This window comes from Hyaena hyaena, unplaced genomic scaffold (genome assembly GCF_003009895.1).
Source record: "Hyaena hyaena isolate Hyena2069 unplaced genomic scaffold, ASM300989v1 scaffold_20, whole genome shotgun sequence".
NCBI classification, from domain to species: Eukaryota; Metazoa; Chordata; class Mammalia; order Carnivora; family Hyaenidae; genus Hyaena; species Hyaena hyaena.
The window spans coordinates 4795611-4816722 of record NW_024080652.1 but is presented as its reverse complement, the minus strand read 5'-3'; the positions used below and the strand labels follow the sequence as shown (position 1 = coordinate 4816722).

General features: G+C 46.7%; 1 protein-coding gene across 1 annotated transcript; it reads right to left on the bottom strand.

Annotated features, from left to right (window-relative positions):
• Nucleotides 1-18513: 18513 nt before the first annotated feature.
• FAM220A (family with sequence similarity 220 member A) lies at nt 18514-20227 on the bottom strand. The gene has a single exon (XM_039226048.1). The coding sequence runs from the start codon at nt 20212-20214 to the stop codon at nt 19471-19473; it is 744 nt and encodes a 247-aa protein (XP_039081979.1). The 5' UTR covers nt 20215-20227; the 3' UTR covers nt 18514-19470.
• Nucleotides 20228-21112: the final 885 nt, after the last annotated feature.

Here is a 21112-nt window from a genome sequence, read left to right as displayed (position 1 = left end):
GCCAGCCCTCCAGGCTCCCTTCCCTCCAAGAAGCAGAGGGTTCAGAAACGGGGGCCCCAGGTTTGCAGACATCCCTATAGGCGAAGCGCCCGTTGGCTGAGGGTGCCTTCAGCATCCTGGGCCCTTACAACAAAACACCACACACCAGGTGGCCTAAACAACTGAGAGTTATTTCCCACAGTTCTGGAGGCCCCTAGTCCAAGATCGAGGCACCAGGAGGTTCAATTCTTGGTGAGGGCTGTCTTCCTGGATGGTGTGTGGCCGCCTACTTGCTATGCCCTCACATGGTCTCTTCCATGTGCGTTGGAAGAGTATGCGCTGGTCTCTTCCTCTTATGCGGATGCTATTCCCATCATGGGGGCTCCACCCTCACGGCCTCATCTAAAAATAATCACCTCCCAAATGCACTATTTCCAGATATCATCACAGTGGAGGTTAGGGCTTCAGCACATGAAGGGAGGAGCACACAATTCAGTCCATACAGAGGGTTAAAGTCTGTAGGTGGGGAAACAGGGTAGGCACTCCATGCTCAGGAATAAGAGAGATAGAGACAGAGACAGAGAGGGCTCAAAGGTGTTCCCATAACCAAGTAAGAAAGGAGGCCTGGGGCCACAGGGCACTTCATCTAGCTGGGTCTCACCAGACTCCACAGCCTTGGTCATTTCTCCTTAAAATTGTTTCAAAAAGTTTTTATTGGGGTAAAATATACCTCCCATAAAAGTAACCATTTGTGAGCATCCAGTTCAGGGACACCGAGTACATCACTTCGCTGTGTGACCATCACACAGCCATCCACAGGACGTGTTCATCACCCCAAACTGAAACTCTGCACCTCTTAAACACCCACTCCCCAATTTCTTCTTTCTGGCTAGTTCATATTCTATCTTTCTCTTCATGGGAATTACAGGGAAATCTTGAATATGATAAACACTCATATGGGGGGGGGGGGGATTATAAGGAACCAGAGAAACTGCCTGACCTGAAGACGGGGAAGCTCAAGAGATCAGTCAGTGCTGGTGCTTGGAAGGGAAGGGAAAGCAGGCTGGTGACAAAAGGCAAGGAGGGAAGGGAGGGAGGGAGGGAGGGAGGGATGGGGAAGGAGGGGGAGGGAAGAAAGGAGAAAGGGGAGGAGAGGGGAGGGAAGAAGGGAAGAAAAGAAGGGAGGGAAAGAGGGGCGCCTGGGCGGCTTAGTTGGTTAAGCATCCGACTTTCGCTTAGGTCATGATCTCGCGGTTCGTGGATTCGAGCCCCGCGTCGGGCTCTGTGCTGACTGCCAGCTCAGAGCCCGGAGCCTGTTTCATTCTGTGACTCCCTCTCTCTCTGACTCTCCCCTGCTCACGCTGTCTCTCTCTCTCTCCTAGAAATAACTTTAAAAAATATTTAAAAAAAGGAAGGGAGGGAAAGAAGAGAAGGAAGGAAGGAAGGAGGGAAGGAAGGAAGGAAGGAAAGAGGGAAGGAAGGAAGGAAAGGAGAACAGGGAGGGGAGGAGAAGGGAGGGAAGGAAGGAGGAAGGGAGAGGAGGGGAGAGGAGAGTGGGGAAAGGAGAAAGGAAAGAAGGGAGGATGGGAGGGAGTGAGGGAGGAGAGGGAAGAGAAGGGAGAGGAAGGGAAGGGAGAGGAGGACAGGAGGGAGGGAGGAAAAAGGCCTGCCTGATAGAAGTAAAGTTCTGGAGGCCAGAGAGGCTACCAGGATGGGAGGCGTCAGGGAAGCTTCAGGGCTACAGCGCCCAAGGCGGCAAGAGGTGGAGGGGGGGCCCTCACCACCACGGACTGAGACAGTCACATTCATGGCCACTGTTCCCAGTAACTTGCTGTCCGATTTGATAGCAATACACTCACTTAATAGCAACTCCAGTTCATGTGGCTTTTCCCCATTTGTCATCTTAAGTAACTGGGGTTTTGCTTACATTCGAACTTATTAGTGAAATACTTCCAAGCAGCAAGGCAAAACTTAACTCTAATTTCTTGTCCTCAGTTTTTTACATTTTGAAATATTTTTTTTAACATTTATTTATTTGTGAGAGACAGAGCGCAAGCAGAGGAGGGGCAGAGAGAGGGAGACACAGAATGTGAAGCAGGCTCCAGGCTCTGAGCTGTCAGCACAGAGCCCGACGTGGGGCTTAAACTCACAAACTGTGAGATCATGACCTCTGCTGAAGTTGGCCACTTAACTGACTGAGCCGCTCAGACGCCTCAGTTTTTCACATTTTGTTTGTTTGCAACAACTGAGCCATAGTGATGAGGGTCTTTCCTGGGCAAAGAACCAGGAGGAAAAGACCGACTGCGGTGGGAGCCGCTGTCAGCCGCGAAGGGGAGGACTTGGTCTTGGTCTTGGACTATACAGCCAGGGCTGCGGGAGCCATGGGGACAGGAGGGCAGAGCAGATTCTCAGACTATCTGCTTTTACAGGGCAGAGACTACCAACGGTTGGGTTCACCTGGGGCCAGGGGGGTGCTTTGGGCTGTGTGAGTTGGGAGGGCAAATCTGAAGGAGTCCCCAGGCCCCTGCCCAGCGTGGGCAGGCGAAACCATGCTCCGCCAGCCCAGGATCAGCACCTCGAACATTTATCTTGCCAATCGCAGGTCCTGGGACCTGGCAGGCACAGCGTGGGGGCTCAGCAAATCTTGGCAAACCAGCTCCCTGGGCCGAGACGGGGCTCTGTGAACGAAGCATCCAGGCAAAGGCCTGGAAGTGGGAGAGACCCACCACATTTCTCCAATTTCTCCGGGAGAGACCCCACCACATAAGGCAGATATTCAGTTCTGACCACAAATCCTGGAAGCCCAGAGTGACTACTGTCAGACACGTGACTCAAGGCCTGCTGCTTCCGTCTGATGTATGATTCTCACCCGCACGTCGGGCCGACCAGCCAAGTTCTGTTGTCTGCTCTGACCGTTTAAAGGGTGTGAGTGTTTCCCTAACGAGGCGACCTCACCGCCCCGTCTGAGCCCCACAGAGCCCAGAACAGAGGGGGAGGGGAGGGAGGGCAGGATTACTAACAGTTGACCATACTTTGTGAAGCATCAACACCCGGGATCATCTGAACCTCGCCGATCAAGCCTCCTTTGCTGCAGTTCTGAAGAGCGTGTTTCCAGACTGAAGAAAGTGGCCTTACGCTGAGCGCGCGGACGTCCTGTTGTGAAATGGGACAGAGAGGGCATTGCTTCCCAGACCGTCTCCCGGGGAGGCGCAGCCTGGAGGAAAGCATTCACTTCCTGCCCACGAGTGGGATGCACATGAGGTCACATGGGGAGTGAGTTCCAAATGCTATTTTTAGAGGCCACAAGGGGGAGGGCGGGCTGGAAGCAGCTCAAGGGTTCCCTGGTACAACCTACGGGTATAGGGGGACAAAGCTTCCAAGTCCTGCCTCGATGTCTCAGGCTGTCCTCTCTCACGGACGGAGTTCCCAGGTGACTCTAGAGAGGGCCGGAAGGATGTTCTCATGAATCATCTCCAGTCCCGTTACCAGGGCCAGGGTCAGGCTTTCAACCTCTGGCTGTGTTTCCTTTGGAGTTGCTAAACCACGGCGCACCTCCCCCCCTTAAAAATCACAGGCTGGGGTGACAGCCTCCTACAATGTGACATTTTTCAAAAGGTGAAGAGTTGAAAGAGGCTTTTTTTTAATTAAAAAAATTTTTTAAGTTTATTTATTTTTGAGAGAGACAGAGCATGAGCAGGGAAGGGGCAGAGAGAGAAGGAGACAGAATCCAAAGCAGGCTCCAGGCTCTGAGCTGTGAGCACAGAGCCTGACATGGGGCTCGAACTCACAGATTGTGAGATCACGACCTGAGCTGAAGTCAGCCACTCAACTGACTGAGTCACCCATGTGCCCTTTTTTAAAGTTTTTTAATGTTTATTCACCCTTGAGAGATAGAGAGAGATAGAGCATGAGCAGGGGAGGAGCAGAGAGAGATGGAGACACATAATCTGAAGCAGCCTCCAGGCTCCGAGCTGTCAGCACAGAGCCCGATGCGGGGCTCGAACCCACAAACTGTGAGATTATGACCTGAGCTGAAGTTGGACGCTTAACTGATTGAGCCACCCAGGGGCTCCTGAAAGAGACTTTAAAACCAATTGCTATTGAACAATAAAATACTTAGAAGGTAAGATTTAAAATATGTTTTTAATATATTTTTAAATATACACAGAATCATATAAAATAAAGACAAAGAGAGGATGCCATTCGCTCTGATAGGCTTTCCATGTACCTGACACTGCTAAATTTTCACATCTTCCTTTCATTTAAAGAAAAAAAAATTTTTTTTGAGAGAAAGAGACAGAGCATGAGTGGGGGGTGGGGGGGGGAGGCAAACAGAGACGGAGACACAGGATCCAAAGCAGGCTCCAGGCTCTGAGCTGTCAGCACAGAGCCTGACGTGGGGCCCAAACCCACAAACCGTGAGATCATGACCTGAGCTGAGGTCAAATACTTAACCGACTGAGCCACCCAGATGCCCCTCACCTCTTCCTTTCAAAGAGAGGAGCCCTTGGAAGGCTCAGTCAGTAGAGCATGCGACTCTTTTTCTTTTTCTTTTTTTTTTAAGTTTATTTATATATTTTGAGAGAGAGTGTGTAAGTGGGGGAGGGCCAGAGAGGGAGAGAAAGAGAGAATCCCAAGCAGGCTCCGCACAGATAGCACAGAGCCCTATGTGAGGCTCAAACACACAAACAGTGAGATCATGACCTGACTGAAACCAAGAGCTAGACACTTAACCAACAGAGCCACCAGGCACATGACTCAATCTCAAGGTTATGAAGTAGTTCACTGTGATGATTAACACTGTGAGGCCAACTTGACCGGGCTAAGGATGCTCAGAGAGCTGGTAAGACATTATTTCTGGTACATCTGGTGAAGGTGTTTCCAGAAGAAATTAGCATGAATTGGTAGACTGAGTAATAAAGATCTACCCAACCAAAAGGCAGAGAGAAAGGGCAAATTCTCTCTCTTCTTGAGCTGGGACATGCATCTTCTCTTGTTCTCAGATCCTGGAGCTCCTGCTTCTAGAATGTTCTATCACGGGCTCTCTGGGTTCTCTGGTATAGGCTAGTTACCATCATAAGTCTCCTCTTTTATGTCTATGTATATCCTATTGATTCTGTTTCTCTACAGAATCCTGATACACTCACAAATACAATCAGAAGCGAGAGACTAAGACAATCCCTTCTTGTAGAGCAAAAGCCTATGGAAGATCATGTGCAAACTTGTGATCCCTTTTCCCCCACTGCACGAGAATGGTGTTTTTGTCTTGTTTTGATGGGGGGGTTTAGAAGTAAAATCACGCACTCTAATAAATATTAAAGATCTTCACATCCTGAAAAAGCAGACTTGTCACAAATACATCTGTGACGTATCTTCTGTCCAGTAGAACTTTCCATGATAGAAATGTTTCTTGTCTGCACTGCCGGAGTCATAGCCACTAGCTGCTCATAGGTGCTTTTGAGAGAAAGGAGGCTGGTGCGAGTGAGGAACAAGATTTTTAGTGGTATTTAATTAAAATGGTCACATGTGGTAGTAGCTACTGTACTGGGTGGTACAGGTATAATTTTCCTAACTTCAGATTCATTCAAGTTATTGTCATTGTTGTTGTTGTTGTTTATTTGTGTGTGAGAGAGAGAGACTCTCTCTTGCTTGAGAGAGAAAGCACAAGCAGGGGAAGAACAGAGAGGGAGATCCTAAGCAACCTCCACACTGTCAGCACAGAGCCCAACACGGGGCTCAATCTCATGAACTTTGAGATCATGACCTGAGCCGAAGTCAAGAGTTGGGACACAACCCAGTGAGCCACCCAGGTGCCTTGTTTTTTGTTTTGTTTTGTTTTTGTTTATGTTTTTGTTTTGTTTGTTTGTAATCTTACAATCCATAGAAAAGTCTGAGGCTGACTGCCAATACAGCCTGAGGTTAGGGAAGATTCAATATAGGGGGCAAGGGGGAATACAGCTTTCACTCCTGGAGAACTTATCAATACCAAACAATTCACCCTGTCACCCTTTCTAGACAAAACGTTCGCATTTCCACAATCAGAAAGTCAAATAGCAAATATCAGCACGTTTATAACAGCAAAGACGTTTCTCTTTCCCAATTCACACATGGTTGTGCCTCACTTCTTCACTCATTACTTAAGGAGGAACCAGTCTGCGCCACTGGGCTTTGAGATGGCAGACGGCTCCTTTTAGTTTACTCCATTTTTTGAAGTAATCTCTATGCCCAACATGGGGCCCAAACTCACAACTGTGAGATCAAGAGTCACATGGGGGTTCCCCGAGTGGCTCAGTCGGTTGAGCGACCGACTTTAGCTCAGGTCATGATCTCGTGGTTCGTGGGTTCGAGCCCCGTGTCAGGCTCTGTGCTGACTGCCAGCTCAGAGCCTGGAGCCTGCTTCAGATTCTGTGTCTCCCTCTCTCTCTGATCCTCCCCTGCTCGCGTTGTCTCTCTCTCTCCTAGAAATAAATAAAACATTGAAAAAATTTAAAAAAATAAAAATAAAAATGATAAACAAAATTTTAAAAAAATTTTAAATAAATAAATCATAATCCTACCAGTTACTAGCCATGTTCTCTCTCCTCCATGTCCTCAGCACTGCAGTGAGAACCACTGTGTTTCAGGATCGGCCTGAAGATGAGGAGAATTTGGCAGCCACTGCCTCCTCACGGGGCAGGGGTTGGGGCTCAGTGGCTGAGCCATACGGCAACTGAAAAGTTCTTTGGAATTAGGACAGTCCTGGTAATTTCTCTCTCTCTCTCTCTTTTTTAGTTTATTTATTTTGAAAAAGAGAGAGAGAGAGAGAACGAGCAGGGGAAGGGCAGAGAGAGAGGGGAACAGAGGATCTGAAGCGGGCTGTGTGCTGACAGCAAAGAGCCCAATGTGAGGCTCAAACCCATGAACTGTGAAATCATGACCTGAGTGAACGTCAGACGCTTAACCAACTGAGCCACCCAGGCGCCCCTGTTCATTTCTCTTTTAACAAAACATCCTCAGGGGAGCCTGGGTGGCTCAGTCAGTTAAGCATCCAACTCTTGATTTCAGCTCAGGTCAAGATCTCATGGTTTGTGAGATCAAGCTTTGCACTGGGCTCTGTGCTGACAACATGGAGCCTGCTTGGGATTTTCTCTCTCCCTCTCTCTATCTGCCCCTCCCCTGCTAGTGCTCCCTTTCTCTCTAAATAAATAAACACTGAAAAAATGAAAATCCTTCTTGGTGTCTGGGTGGCTCAGTTGGTTCAGTGTCCAGCTCGGCTCCGGTCATGATCTCGTGGTTCGTGGATTTGAGCCCCACATCAGGCTCTGTGCTGACAGCTCAGAGCCTGGAGCCTGCTTCGGATTCTGTGTCTCCCTCTCTCTGTGCCCCTCTCCTGCTTGCGCTCTGTCTCTCAAAAATAAGTGAACGTTAAAAAAATTTTTTTAATGAAAATCCTATTTAAAAACTCTTCATTCTAAAACATCATAAAAGAACAGTAAAGTTGGGGGGAGGGGGAACCATGTGCATAAAGATACAAAGCTTTATAACATGAAAAGGAGTTTTATAAGAACCTCATGCCAGGTCTTGTGACCTTGCAAAATGCATGTGAGTAGCTTTGAATAACTACATGTCTGAATCAAGCAGGAGAGAGGGAGCGACATCCTAGCAATTTTTCCCCAAGAGAGTAAAACGGAAACATCCAACAAAGAGGAAGCCTGGAGTTTATTCAAACAAACTGCTTTATTTTAATAAGTCCTAAGTGGTACTCAGAACATTTCCAAGAAATTAAATAGCTTATAAGCTATTTATATGTGCTCTATTATCACAATTTATCATTTAAGAATGTTCCATGACAGATCTTTTTCAAAAAGGCAGTGGAAGGAGCAGTAATTCACTGATGTTACAGAACAATAGCTCTTCCCAATATTTTAACAGATTCCAACATTTTAAAACCATTTCACTATGAGCCACAAAAGAAATCTAAAGTCATGATTTCTGAAGCAGAAAACCGACCCGTTCATGTGGCAAAATCTCCCCGTCAGGAACTCCAAGAGGCTCTCATACATGGGTTGGGCTCAGGATGAGTCCAACAGTCAGTCAGGACTGACCAACGACCCACCGCAAAGGGAGCTGTTGGGGCTCGGCTGCTCTGGGAGGCTGTGTGCGTCCCTGGGCACAAGTGACAACTCCACTCAGGACAAAATTGCTGTTCTTGTTGATATGGTGCGAAAACGCGGTTTCATACTGAAAGTCACTTTTCCAAAATAAAAAATAAAAATAAACCCACCAAGGGTCGTGTGGGTGGCTCAGTCGATTAAGCGTCAGACTCTTGGCTTCGGCTCAGATCATGACCTCACGGCTCATGAGTTCGAGCCCCATTGTCAGGCTCTGTGCACAAAGCCTGCTTGGGATTCTTTCTCTCCCTCTCTCTCTCTCTCTCTCTGTCCCTACCCCACTTGTACTCATTCCCTCTCAAAATAAACATTAAAAAAATTAAAAAATAAACTCATCAAATCAATTTTTCCAACACATTCATCTTAGTTTTGTTTTGTTTTTTTTTTTTTAATGTTTTATTTATTTCTACGAGAGAGAGAGAGACAGCGTGAGCAGGGGAGGGTCAGAGAGAGAGGGAGTCACAGACTGAAACAGGCTCCAGGCTCCGAGCTGGCAGTCAGCACAGAGCCCGACGCGGGGCTCGAACCCACGAACCGCGAGATCGTGACCTAAGCGAAAGTCGGACGCTTAACCGACTAAGCCACCCAGGCGCCCCACATTCATCTTAGTTTTGAAGCACCATCTGTGGCTATTGGGTTAAAGTTAAATCTTGGGGTGCCTGGGTGGCTCAGTCGGTTAGGGGTCCGACTTCAGCTCAGGTCATGATCTCATGGTTCGTGGGTTCAAGCCCCGCATTGGGTTCTGTGCTGGCAGCTCAGAGCCTGGAACCTGTTTCGGATTCTGTGTCTCCCTCTCTCTCTGCCTGTCCCCCGTTCATGTTCTGTCTCTGTCTCAAAAATACATAAACTATTTTTTAAAAATTTTAAAAAGTTAAATCTTGTTGTAAGATTTGATAAATTGCACTCACTGAGCTTCACAAACCATTCCAAACTGAATGAAGTCCAGCATTTTTAGAGTTCAACTTTGGATAAACAAACAAAATAACGAAGACCTGCCCTGAAGCAACACTAGGTGAACATGTGGCTCCCCCTTGTGGCAAAAGTGAGCCTCACATGACCGACAGCGGGGGGGCTTGCTTCACACCCCACTCATTCTCCCTCAGTTAGCAGCTACGTGAAAACAACTCTGAGGCTCACTAAGGTTCACACCGTCAGGGCAGGGACACCCCATCCCCTGAGGCTTGCTTCACTTGCTCATCTTCAGAGGGAGGGTAAATGTTCCACTGAAATTTGCCCCACTCAATTTAAAATATGCCTAGATTGGGGCGTCTGGGTACTCAGTCTGTTAAGCATCTGACTCCGGCTCAGGTCATGACCTCACAGTTTGTGGATTCGAGCCCCGCATCAGGCTCTGTGCCAGCAGCTCAGAGCCTGGAGCTTGCTTTGGATCCTGTGTCTCCCTCACTCCCTCTGCCCTCCCTGCCCCTCGTACTCTGTCTCTCTCTCAATAATAAACATTAAAACAAATTTTTTTTTGGAAAAAAAATGCATCCAGATGAAAAAAGGCCATTTCATAAAGGAACAACCTTTTCACACTATATTTGACCTCATCTGCCAATTTGATATGCAGTAGGCAATGCCTGCCCACAGCTACAAAAATAAGTATTACCTTCAAAAAAACCCTGTACCGGGGCACCTGGGTGGTTCAGTCAGTTAAGCGTCCGACTCCGGTTCAGGTCATGATCTCATGGTTTGAGCTCTGCATTGGGCTCTGTGCTGACAGCTCAGAGACTGGAGCCTGCTTCAGATTCTGTGTCTCCCTCTCTCTCTGTCCCTCCCCAACTTGCTCTGTCTCTATCAAAATAAACATTAAAAAAAAAAAAAAAAGCCCTGTACCAATGGATGAGCAGGTTTAAAAAAAAACAAACAGGTGTCTTCAGCCATGCTAATAGCCATATCCAATTATGAAAAAGGCATTACATTTTTCCCTCTGAGAAAGGAGGCGGCGTCCCCAGGATCTAAGCCCTGCGGGGTCTTCCTGACTAGGCCGGGTCCCTCGGCCTGAACGAGTCTCCTCTAGAATGAAGTGGGCATTGTTGTCCTTTTTCTAGATCACCCTGCCTCCTCCCAGCACACTAAAGCCCGAGGCACCATCTGTTATGAATCTGAGTAATGAAGTAGTCAAGGTCAAGCCTGAGAGTGAAGCCCTAGTATTTCACCACTTTTGTGGGCAAAAGACAAACTCATGGCTAACCTACAGGAAGCCAACAGAAAAACAAAGTCTTTCTTTTTTTTCTGGTGTGGTAGTCACTGTATTAAATGATATAAATGTTAAAGTAAAATGGCTGGTTGCAATTTTCCAGGACCTTTTTTAGAGACCCTGTGACAAATACAGGGAATGAAGAATACCAGACTGTATGCTATATTCAACCCCAATACACAGGAGTTATGTGGAACCAAAGTGTGGTGTTTGGTTAAGATATTCTTGTTAGAGAATTCCTAACATGGGGTGAGGAGAGACTCTGATTTCAACAGAAATTCCAAGTGTTGACATTTTTTAAATGTATTTTTCTAAATTTTATTTATTTGGGGGGGAGCACAAGCGGGGGAGGGGTAGAGAGAGAGAAGGACAGAGGATCCAAAGCAGGCTCTTACATGGACAGGCTGATAGCTGTGTGTCTGATGTGGGGCTTGAACTCACAAACCTTTGAGATCATGACCTGAGCCGAAGTCGAATGTTTAACCAACTGGGCCACCCAGGTGCCCCAAAATGTTGAAATATTTTTAATTTATTTTTTATTAAAAAATTCTTAGTGTTTGAGAGAGACAGAGCATGAGTGCCAGAAGGGTTGAGAGAGAGGGAGACACAGAATCCGAAACAGGTTCCAGGCTCTGAGCTGTCAGCACAGGGCCTGACGCAGGGCTTGAACCCACAAACCGGGAGATCATGACTTGAGCCAAAGCTAGACGCTTAACCAACTGAGCCACCTGGGCGCCCCTGTTGAAATGCTTTTAAAATCACCTATTTGCCCAACCTGGATTTTGCACAACAGGGTGGGAAACGTAAACATTGATAGCAAACCCTGCCCCCACTCAGCTGGGTGCGAGGACACCCACTCCTCACCCGCTCCTCTGGCAGCACTAGGGCACAAGAACCAGGAAAGGAGGCTGTGTCCCTCTCTGCTACGTTCCTGATTTCTAGATGAATCCAGACATGCGTCTGCCTGCACTCACCACATATAGAACAAAGTACCTGTCGGTGAAAATAAACCAACCCTCCTCTCCCAGTCCCCTCTCAGACATTAAGTAGATGTGAGCCCACTAACCAAGCCGTGGAGCAGGAGTGGACAATGACAAGACAGTGCTGTGTCCCAGCTACGGTTACCCCCTTAGGTGTCCTACAAAAACTAGACTTGTCAAGGCATCTGAGAACACAGCTGACGGGAGGCTAACCCACTGTGATGGTTAATTTTACATCACCTTGACCAGGCTGAGGGATGCCTGGATAGCTGGTAGAACATGGTTTCTGGGTGTGTCCAGAAGAGCATTTCCAGGAGAGGTTTGAGACTGAGTGAAGTCGCCCTCACGAATCTGAGTTGGCATCATTCGACCAGCTGAGGGCCTGAACAGAAAAAGACGGAGATGGGCACCTGGGTGGCTGAGTCCTTTAAGTGTCCAACTTTGGCTCCGGTCATGATCTTGCAGTTCATGAGTTTAGGCCCCATGTTGGGCTCTGTGCAGTGCCTAGTGCTTGCTTCAGATTCTGTATTCCTCTCCCATTCACTCTCTCTCTTTCTCAAAAATAAAAAGGGAAGGGAAGGGAGGGGAGAGGAGGGCAGGGCAGGACAGGGCAGGGCAGAGAAAGGGCAATTTTGCTTGCTCTTCCTTGACCAGAGGCATCCGTCTTCTGCCCTCAGACATTGTGTTGCTGGTTCTTGAGCCTTTTAGAGTAGAACCAGGAACACTGTCGGCTTCCGAGGCTGCCAGGCCTTTAGACTCGGACTGAATCACACCACTGACTTTCCTGCTACTGCAGGGTGTAGACGGCAGATGGTGGGACTTGTCAGCCTCCACGATCGCGTGAGCCAACTAATGACTATCCTCGTGGATCTGTATCTATATATTCTATCGGTTCTGTTTCTCTGTACAGCAACCGATGCCAAAAGAGCAGAGACACACTTCCTCCAAGTCACCTTTTTTTTTTTTTTTTTTTTAACTATTTACTTTTTGAGAGAGAGACAGCGCATGAGCAGGGGAGGGGAAGAGAAGGAGAGGGACACACAAGGATCCAGGCTCTAAGCTGTCAGCACAGAGCCCAACACAGGGCTCAAACCATGAACTGTGAGATCATGACCTGAGCAGATGTCAGACACTTAACCGACTGAGGCACCCAGGCACCCTGCCTATTTCCCAATTTTCAAACAAATTACTCATTTTCCAAGAGCAGAAACAGAACCCTTAGTAGGCAGGAGAAACAGGAAACGGGATGAAACACTGAAAGCATTAAACAGTTAACTGGAGAATTCCCCTCTGTCAATCCCGTGGTGAGGCAGCGCTGCCCTAGAAAACTCCTTACATTGTTACGATCCTAAACAATTTGAAAAATTAACTGTAAAGAACTCCTCAAGATACCACCCAAGTAAAACCGCAGTAAAGCCCACTCTCACTCCCTGTAAATAACTCATTTGTTTACCAGAAGGAAACAGCACTGACGGACTCCTCAGACCCAACAAGTGCGTGCTACACATGACAGTGCGCAGGTCTGATCCAGTGGGGCTGACACATGTCGTCCCAATTCGACCCAAACGCTTCCGTTCCACCATACGCTGCCGCAAAGCAAGATCACTTGTCCCAGGAGAAAGAAACGTGTATCTTGTGAGGATGGCCTATCCGAAGCAGCAAGCCCCTTTGCACACAGTCTTTTCTAGTCGAATTTCAATCATGCCAACGTACAGCTCAGTGAAGTCTGCAGGGCTGCAAGCACAAATGAAAGTACACAAATGCAGGGGCGCCTGGGTGGCTTAGTCGGTTAAGCGTCCAACTTTCGCTTGGGTCATGATCTCGCGGTTCGTGGGTTCGAGCCCCGCGTTGGGCTCTGTGCTGACTGCCAGCTCGGAGCCTGGAGCCTGTTTCAGTCTGTGACTCCCTCTCTCTCTGACCCTCCCCTGCTCGCACTGTCTCTCTCTCTCTCCCCTAGAAATAAAGCATTAAAAAAAAAAAATTTAAAAAAAAAAAAAAAGAAAGTACACAAATGCCTTTTAAACTGATCTGATTGGTCACGTTTTGATAAAAATAAAATTAGAAAGAAAGAGATAACATTTTAGAAGCAAAAGGAGCCAAGTAGAAGCAAATCATCCTATTAAATCCAAGGTCTCAGGGGGGCATCTGGGTGGCTGAGTCAGTTAAGTGTCCGACTGTCGCTCAAGTCATGCTCTTGCAGTTTGTGAGTTCAAGCCCCACATTAGGCTCTGTGCTGACAGCTTGGAGCATGGAGCCTGCTTTGGATTCTGTGTCTCCCTCTCTGCCCCTCTCCTGCTCATGTTCTCTCTCTCTCAAAAATTAACATTAAAAAAGGTTTAAAAAAATCCAAGGTCTCAGAGTACCTGAGTGGCTCAGTCAATTAAACATCCAACTCTTGATTCACCTCAGGTCATGATCTCATGGTTGGGAGATCAAGCCCTGCATCCTGCTTAAGATTCTCTCTCCCTTAGGGGCGCCTGGGTGAGTCAGTCAGTTGAGCATCTGACTTCCGATCAGGTCATGATCTTGCGATTCGTGAGTTTGAATCCCGCTTTGGGCTCCATGCTGACAGCTGAGAGCCTGAAGCCTGCTTCGGATTCTGTGTCTCCCTCTCTCTCTGCTCCTCCTCCACTCACGCTTTGTCTCTAAAAAATAAACATTAAAAAATATTTCTCTGTCTCCTACTCCCTCTGCCTCATGCGCATGCACACGCGCTCTCCAAAAAAAAAAAAATCCTACGTCTCTAACTTCAAATGTCTACACTGAATACAGTTATCACTTGGATAGGGTGTGTTTCAAAACTTCCACCACTAGCCAGTGCTGATGAGCCCAGTTTCTATCTCTGAGTTCTTCTAGACTATTTAGGAGACCCTCAATTCTATCTCCTTGAAAGGTTTAAAAAGAATTTTTAAATTATCTGTGGGAGAATATAAGGAGAATTCTATTTCTGTTCTATGTAAACTGCGTACAGTAAGTGATTTGTATGAAGTACTGAATATAGTGATTTACAGCAAGCTCCACATAAAACATGCTGTTGTTTACAAAACCAGTAGTCATATAAGGGTCTATTTCAATGCAACTTTCTTATTCTTTATAGGCTTCCAACTACATAATCACTTCAAGACCAATGTTAAATTGGTTTATTCCAATGTTAAAAATTATGATTTTCAAATGTGAATAACCAAGTCCAAGATTTTGTATCATGAGGGTTTTTTGTACCATGAATTTATTTTTTTTATTTTATTAAAAAAAATTTTTTTACATTTATTTTTGAGAGATAGAGACAGAACTTGAGCAGGGAGGGGCAGAGAGAGGAGGAGACACAGAATCTGAAGCAGGCACCAGGCTCTGAACAAGCGTTCAGCACAGTGCCTGACATGGGGCTCCAACCCACAAACTGTGAGCTCATGACTGGAGCCGAAGTCGGGCACTTAACTGACTGAGCCACCCAGGTGCCCCTGCACCATAAATTTAAAATGATCCAGGCACCTGGGTGTCTCAGTCAGTTCAGTGTCTGACTCTCGGTATCAGCTCAGGTCATGATCCCATGGTTACTGAGATCAAGCCCCAAGTCGGGCTCCATGCTGTCAGCCTCTCTCTCTCTCTCTCTCTCTCTCTCCCCCCCCCTCCCTCCTCCTTTCCCCGCTCACATACTTCCTCAAAATAAACATTTTAAAAAAACAAAAAAAAAATCCAAGATAAAATAATAAAAAAATAAAACAGCAGCTTACAAAGTAAATTATCCCAATATTAAAATCTTATATTCCCGCAATAACTAGTGAAAAGATATGATTAAAAAAATAACTTTAGGGGGCATCCAGGTGGCTCAGTTGGTCAAGCGTCTGACTTCGGCTCAAGTCATGATCTGTTTTTGGGTTTGAGCCCCACATTGGGCTCTGTGTTGACAGCTCAGAGCCTGGAGGAGCCTGGAGATGCTTTAGACTGTGTGTCTCCCTCTTCCTCTACCCCTTCCCAACTCATGCTCTGTCCCTCTCTCTCTCAAAAATAAACATTAAAACTTAAAAAAACAAAACGATCATGTTCAGTCCTTAAGAGCAGAATCCATAATGGCCAAATAATAATAACCTTTTTTAGTGTTTATTTTGAAAGAGAGTGTGTGTGGGTGGGGAAGAGGAGCAGAGAGAGAGGGAGAATCCCAAGCAGGCTTCAACCTCAGGGCAGAGCCCAATATGGGGTTCAATCCCACGACTGTGAGATCATGACCTGAGCCAAAATCAAGAGCTGGGTGTTACTGACAGAGCCATGTAGGTGCCCCTAAACTTAACTTCTAAAGCAAACTTCTGTTTTCATTGCCAAAATGATACAACCTAAAAAATTTCAAATGACTTCTTTCATGTAACACGTACCCGTTTACTGCAGCATTACTTATAATAGCTAAGATATGTAAACAGCCCAAGCATCCATCAACTGATAAATGGATTAAGAAGATGTGGTATATGTGCAATGGAATATTATTCAGCCATAAAAAAGAATGAAATCTTGCCATTTGCAACAACATGGATAGAGCTAGAATATTATGCTAAGCAAAGTCAGAGAAGAAAAATAAATACTATATGATTTCACTCATATGTGGAATTTAAGAAACAAAACAAATGAGCAAAGGTGGGGGGAGACAAACCAAGAAACTGACTCAATTATAGAAAACTGATGGTTTCCAGTCGGGAGGGGGGTGGGGCGATGGTGAAGGGGATTAAGGAGTGCACTTGTCTTGACAGGTACCGACCAGGTGATGGATGGAAGTGTTGAATCACTAGATTGCATAAGTGAAATTAATAGAATACTGTGTTAACCAGAATTAAATTTTTAAAAAAATTACTTTTATAATTCAATCATAAAAACAATATATCTGGAAGAATATTTTATCTCTATACTAATTGCCTCAATAACAAAAATGTTTAGGGGCGACTGGGTGGCTCAGTTAAGCACCCAACTTTTGATTTGGCTTAGGTTACGATCTCACAGTTTGTGGGTTCAAGCCCCATGTCAGGCTCTGCACTGACAGCATTGCACCTGCTTGGGATTCTCACTCTCTCTCTCTCTGCCCCTCCCCTGCTCGCACTCTCTCTCAAAACAAATAAACTCAAAAAATAAAACATGTTTATTTTGCAAAGTCATGAATCTTTACATAGTGCATTTATCATCACCTCTCCACCCCAGATCTTTCCACAGGAGAGTCCTGTCTGCAAACAGGAGCTGGACACAGCACCACAGGGAAAGATCTCGGCCAAAGTATATGTGTATTAAAAAATTAAAGAAAGGGGTGCCTGGTGGTTCAGTTGATTAAGCATCCAACTCTTTTTTTTTTAACATTTTTTTTTAATTTTTTATAGTTTATTTAGTTTTGAGACAGAAACAGCATGAGCAAGGGAGGGGCAGAGAGAAAGAGGGAGACACAGAATCTGAAGCAGGCTCCAGGCTCTGAGCTGTCAGCACAGAGCCCTATGCAGGGCTCGAACCCTCGAACCGTGAGATCATGACCTGAGCCAAAGCCGGAAGCTCAACCAACTAAGCCACCTAGGTGCCCGTTTTATTTATTTTTGAGAGAGAGAGAGACAGACAGCATGAGCAGGGGAAGGTCAGAGAGGGAGATACAGAATCCGAAGACAGGCTCCAGGCTCTGAGCTAGCTGTCAGCCCAGAGCCCGATGTGGGGCTCGAACCCACAAACCGTGAGATCATGACCTGAGCTAAAGTCGGATGCTTAACCAACTGAGCCACCCAGGTGCCCCAAGCATTGGCTCCAGGTCATGATCTCAGTTTGTGAGACTTAACCCTGAATTGGGCTCTGTGCTGACAAAATGAAGCCTGCTTGGGATTCTCTCTCTGCCCCCACCCCACTCTCACTCTCTCCTTTCTCGAAATAAACAATAAAAAAACATTAAAGAAAAGTTATTGTGAACTTTCCCCTAAACCAGAATTCAGAAAAAAAAACCAAACCTGGGGTGCCTAGGTGGCTCATTAGTTAAGTGTCTGACTTCAGCTCAGGTCATGATTTCACAGTTAGTGGGTTCAAGCGTCTCATTGGGCTCTGTGTTGACAGCTCAGAGCACAGTCTGCTTTAAATTCTGTCTCCATCCCTCTACCCGCCCCCCTGCTCACTCTCAAAAATAAACATTAAAAAAAAATTTTAAGCACACACCTTATTATATAACCACATGAAGACATCCCAAATTTTTCTTTTAGTTGATCTGAGAAAGAGAGAGCACAAGCGGAGGAGGGGCAAGACAGAAAGAGAATCCCAAGCAGGCTCAGTGCTAAGCCCAATACAGGGCTTGATCTCACAACCAACCTCAAGATCTTGAGGTTTTTTTAAAAAAATTTTTTTCAATGTTTATTCATTTTTGAGAGACAGAGAGACAGAGGGTGAGTGAAGGAGGAGCAGAGAGAGGGAGACACAGAATCCAAAGAAGGCTCCAGGCTCTGAGCTGTCAGCACAGGGCTTGAACTCATGGACTGGACCTCAAGGTCATGACCTGAGCCAAAGTCAGACACTTAACTGACTGAGCCACCAAGGCTTTTTTTTTTTTAATGTTTATTTTTGTGAGAGCCTGTGAGCATATGAGCAGGGGAGGGGCAAAGAAAGAGGGGGACAGAGGATCTGCAGCGGGCTCCACACTAATAGCAGTGAGCCAGACATAGGGCTCCAACTCCCCAACCATGAGATCATAACCTGAGCCAGGCAGATGATCAAAGGAATGAACCACCCAGGCGCCCCAGATATTCCAAATTTATTTAGCATCTGGTAATAAACAGAGAATCCCAGATTTGTTCTTTGCAATTGTTTGAAAATGTATATATTTGTAATTTGCAAAACAAAGGAAATAAAATAGTCGATGGGTCATGGAAAGTTCTATCCCAAAGGAGTAGACTTAGTTTAAAACGAAAAGGTGGGGTGTGGGGGAGGACTTGACAAGAAAACACTTCCCTGTGTCCTCACTTCACCGCCCATCAGTGACCACAAACGGAGGGCCCAGTAAGCAGGGCTTTCCCCACCCCGCTGTCCTTCACCCCGCCCCGATCGCCATGGGCGCCACCCCAGAGGACCACAGCATTCTTGCCACATCCTGGAGGAAAGGGAGAGCTGAGTTCTGACCTGGCTTCTCAGTGGCAGCGTACAGGGACTGGCAGCAAGACTTTTCAGGATGAGGAAGGCAGCATTAATAAAAGACAAGGGGAGCCAAGGCTACACGCTTAAAATAAGACATTTATTATGCTAAGTAACAAGTTTGAAGTTTTCACTTTCCCAAAACACTGAAACAGCACACAGCATAGTAATTTAGCACACAGACGGATATAGGCAATCAAGAGCCCCGAAAGCAGTGAGGTCTCACTTTGGGACTCCTTAAAAACTCCACACTCTTTGAAGTGACCTTTATCAAAGTTATCAACAACCCCAAGGTGTTACCTCAGGAAAAAAAACATTAGTATATGCCTCCACTCCTAAGAACTGGAACCTTCCTGTAAGGGAAAGGCTAGGTCCGTCTCTCCCTAGCTGAGCTGCAGCAAAGAAGTCCTAAGCTTGCTTTTATTTCAGGCGACACAGGTGGGGCTCCCAGTTCGAAAAAGGATTATGCTAAAAGTACATTTAATATTGCAACTTTCAATGCAGGGCCTCCATTTAGACTGCGTTTCAAGTGGAAGGAGAGGGGACGTGAGGAAAGGAATCAAATTGTGCTGCAGACCAACATTATTCTACAGAATGCGCAAACGGGGACAGCTAACCATCAACTATGGAGGGGCTGACTTGTACCAACGGCCACTTCCAGCAGAGGGGCAGATGGCCCGAGGAGACAGTGTCTGGGACAGGAGCCCTTGGCAATGAGCGCTGAAGACCCATAAAGCATTTTGTTACATCTCCACGTTCCAACCCGATATTGATACAGGGTACGTGACCGTCCTCCTTGAAGCCGTAGCCCAATACTGAGTATCTTTCGAGCACAATTTAAAGCATGCTCAAAATTCTCCCACATCAACCAACTTCCCAGGAGTTCCAAGTCCACTTCCTTTAGTTCTGATCACATCGACTGAGGCGGGAACTTCGCAGCTGCCCTGGTAACAGGCCTCCAGACTCAGGGTGAAAGAAATCATTCTAAAACCGCTTTTAAAATTAATCTCACTATTTTTATTGTTCTGCTTGTACCTTAACTATGGTGTAATGGATTTGCTACTCCCAAAGCCAGGAGAGCCAGTAACCCCAGGGTGATCTGCAGATCGGCTGAGGTACTTTTCACACGTGAAAGCATTTTCTTGTATTCTGTTTGCTCGGAAAACGCAGGCTTTGAGCGGCCAAAGAAAACACATTCTGTCTCATCGCTCGGGAATACTTTGGGGTGCGCGTGCAGCGGTGTAGACAGGACAAAGCGCGGGCAAGACAGTTCCAACTCAGAGCCTCGCCCGTCCAGAAGAGCACTTGGCGGTTCCTCCTCAGAAATCCCCACTTGTGACCGTTTCTGAAGGCACGGTAGTCCCGACCCACACGGCTCTCCTATGCAGCACCATCCTCCGGGCCAGGCTCCCCCCAGTGCTCCCCCCTCACCACAGGACACCCCGGCACACCGCTCTCCTGCAGGGGCCCAGGACAGAGCCACAGTCTTGCTCTGGGCTGCTGTGCAAGCTGAACTTCTTAATGACTCTTCCCAACACGGAAGCACTTTGTCACTGTTGTGAAGCGAGAGGCTGACATCCTTCAGAGCATTTTTCACTTCCGTCGATAACTCATTCTGTGAATTTCCATCTGCATCAACCACAGGCGTACGCATCCAGGAGGAAGGGTAAGAGGTCTCACCCCGTGCTCCTTCAAGTCCACACAGCAGCCTGTCTGAGTCCTCTCCTGCCCCCTTCACCTTCCCGAGGCGGGTGCCCAGAGCCCCCACTCTGTCCCTCATGCTGCGTGTTTCCTGGTGTGGTGAGCCCGATGACACGCCTTTATCAGTCAGAAGGCCTTCAATGGATCTCAATATGAACCTGGAAAAGATAATCAAATGAAAGTCTTATTATGAATACAGAGTCTGAAAATGAAAAGAGCCTAGTTTTGATAGAAAACAGGATGGGGGCGCCTGGGTGGCTCAGACAGTTGAGCCTCTGACTTCCGCTCAGGTCATGATCCCATGGTTGGTGGGTTCGAGTCCTGTGTTGGGCTCTGTGCTGACACCTCAGAGCCTGGAGCCTGCCTCGGATTCTGTGTCTCCCTCTTTCTCTCTCTCCCCCTTCCCCTGCTCATGCTCTGTCTCTCTCTCTCTCTCAAAAAAAATAAATAAAACATTCAAAAGAAAAAAAAAAACCAGGATGACAAACTACCAATTAGAGATCACAATACTTAAAAAAAAAAAAAAAGAACAGGGGCGCCTGGGTGGCTTAGTCGGTTAAGCGTCCGACTTTCGCTTAGGTCATGATCTCACAGTTCGTGGGTTCGAGCCCCGCGTCGGGCTCTGTGCTGACTGCCAGCTCGGAGCCTGGAGCCTGTTTCAGTCTGTGACTCCCTCTCTCTCTGACCCTCCCCTGCTCACGCTGTCTCTCTCTCTCCCCTAGAAATAAATAAAAAACATAAAAAAAAAAAAGAACAGCACTTTATTAATGCAGCATTACTTACTTAAAAATAAGAAAAAGATACATTCTTGAGCTTTGTACGTTTCACAGCTATTTAGTTACTTCTGTAGGTTCAATAAAAATTTGTCCTCTTTTTAATCAGGATATAACTGGGTGATTCAATCATGCAAACCAAGTCCTTACCTGATGTGTCCTACTTGAGAATGATTCTCAGTGACTCAGGCATGACAAGCCACT

Coding starts and splice junctions, on each gene's coding strand:
- FAM220A (XM_039226048.1), bottom strand. CDS start 20,214: ATGAGGGACAGAGTGGGGGCTCTGGGCACCCGCCTCGGGAAGGTGAAG.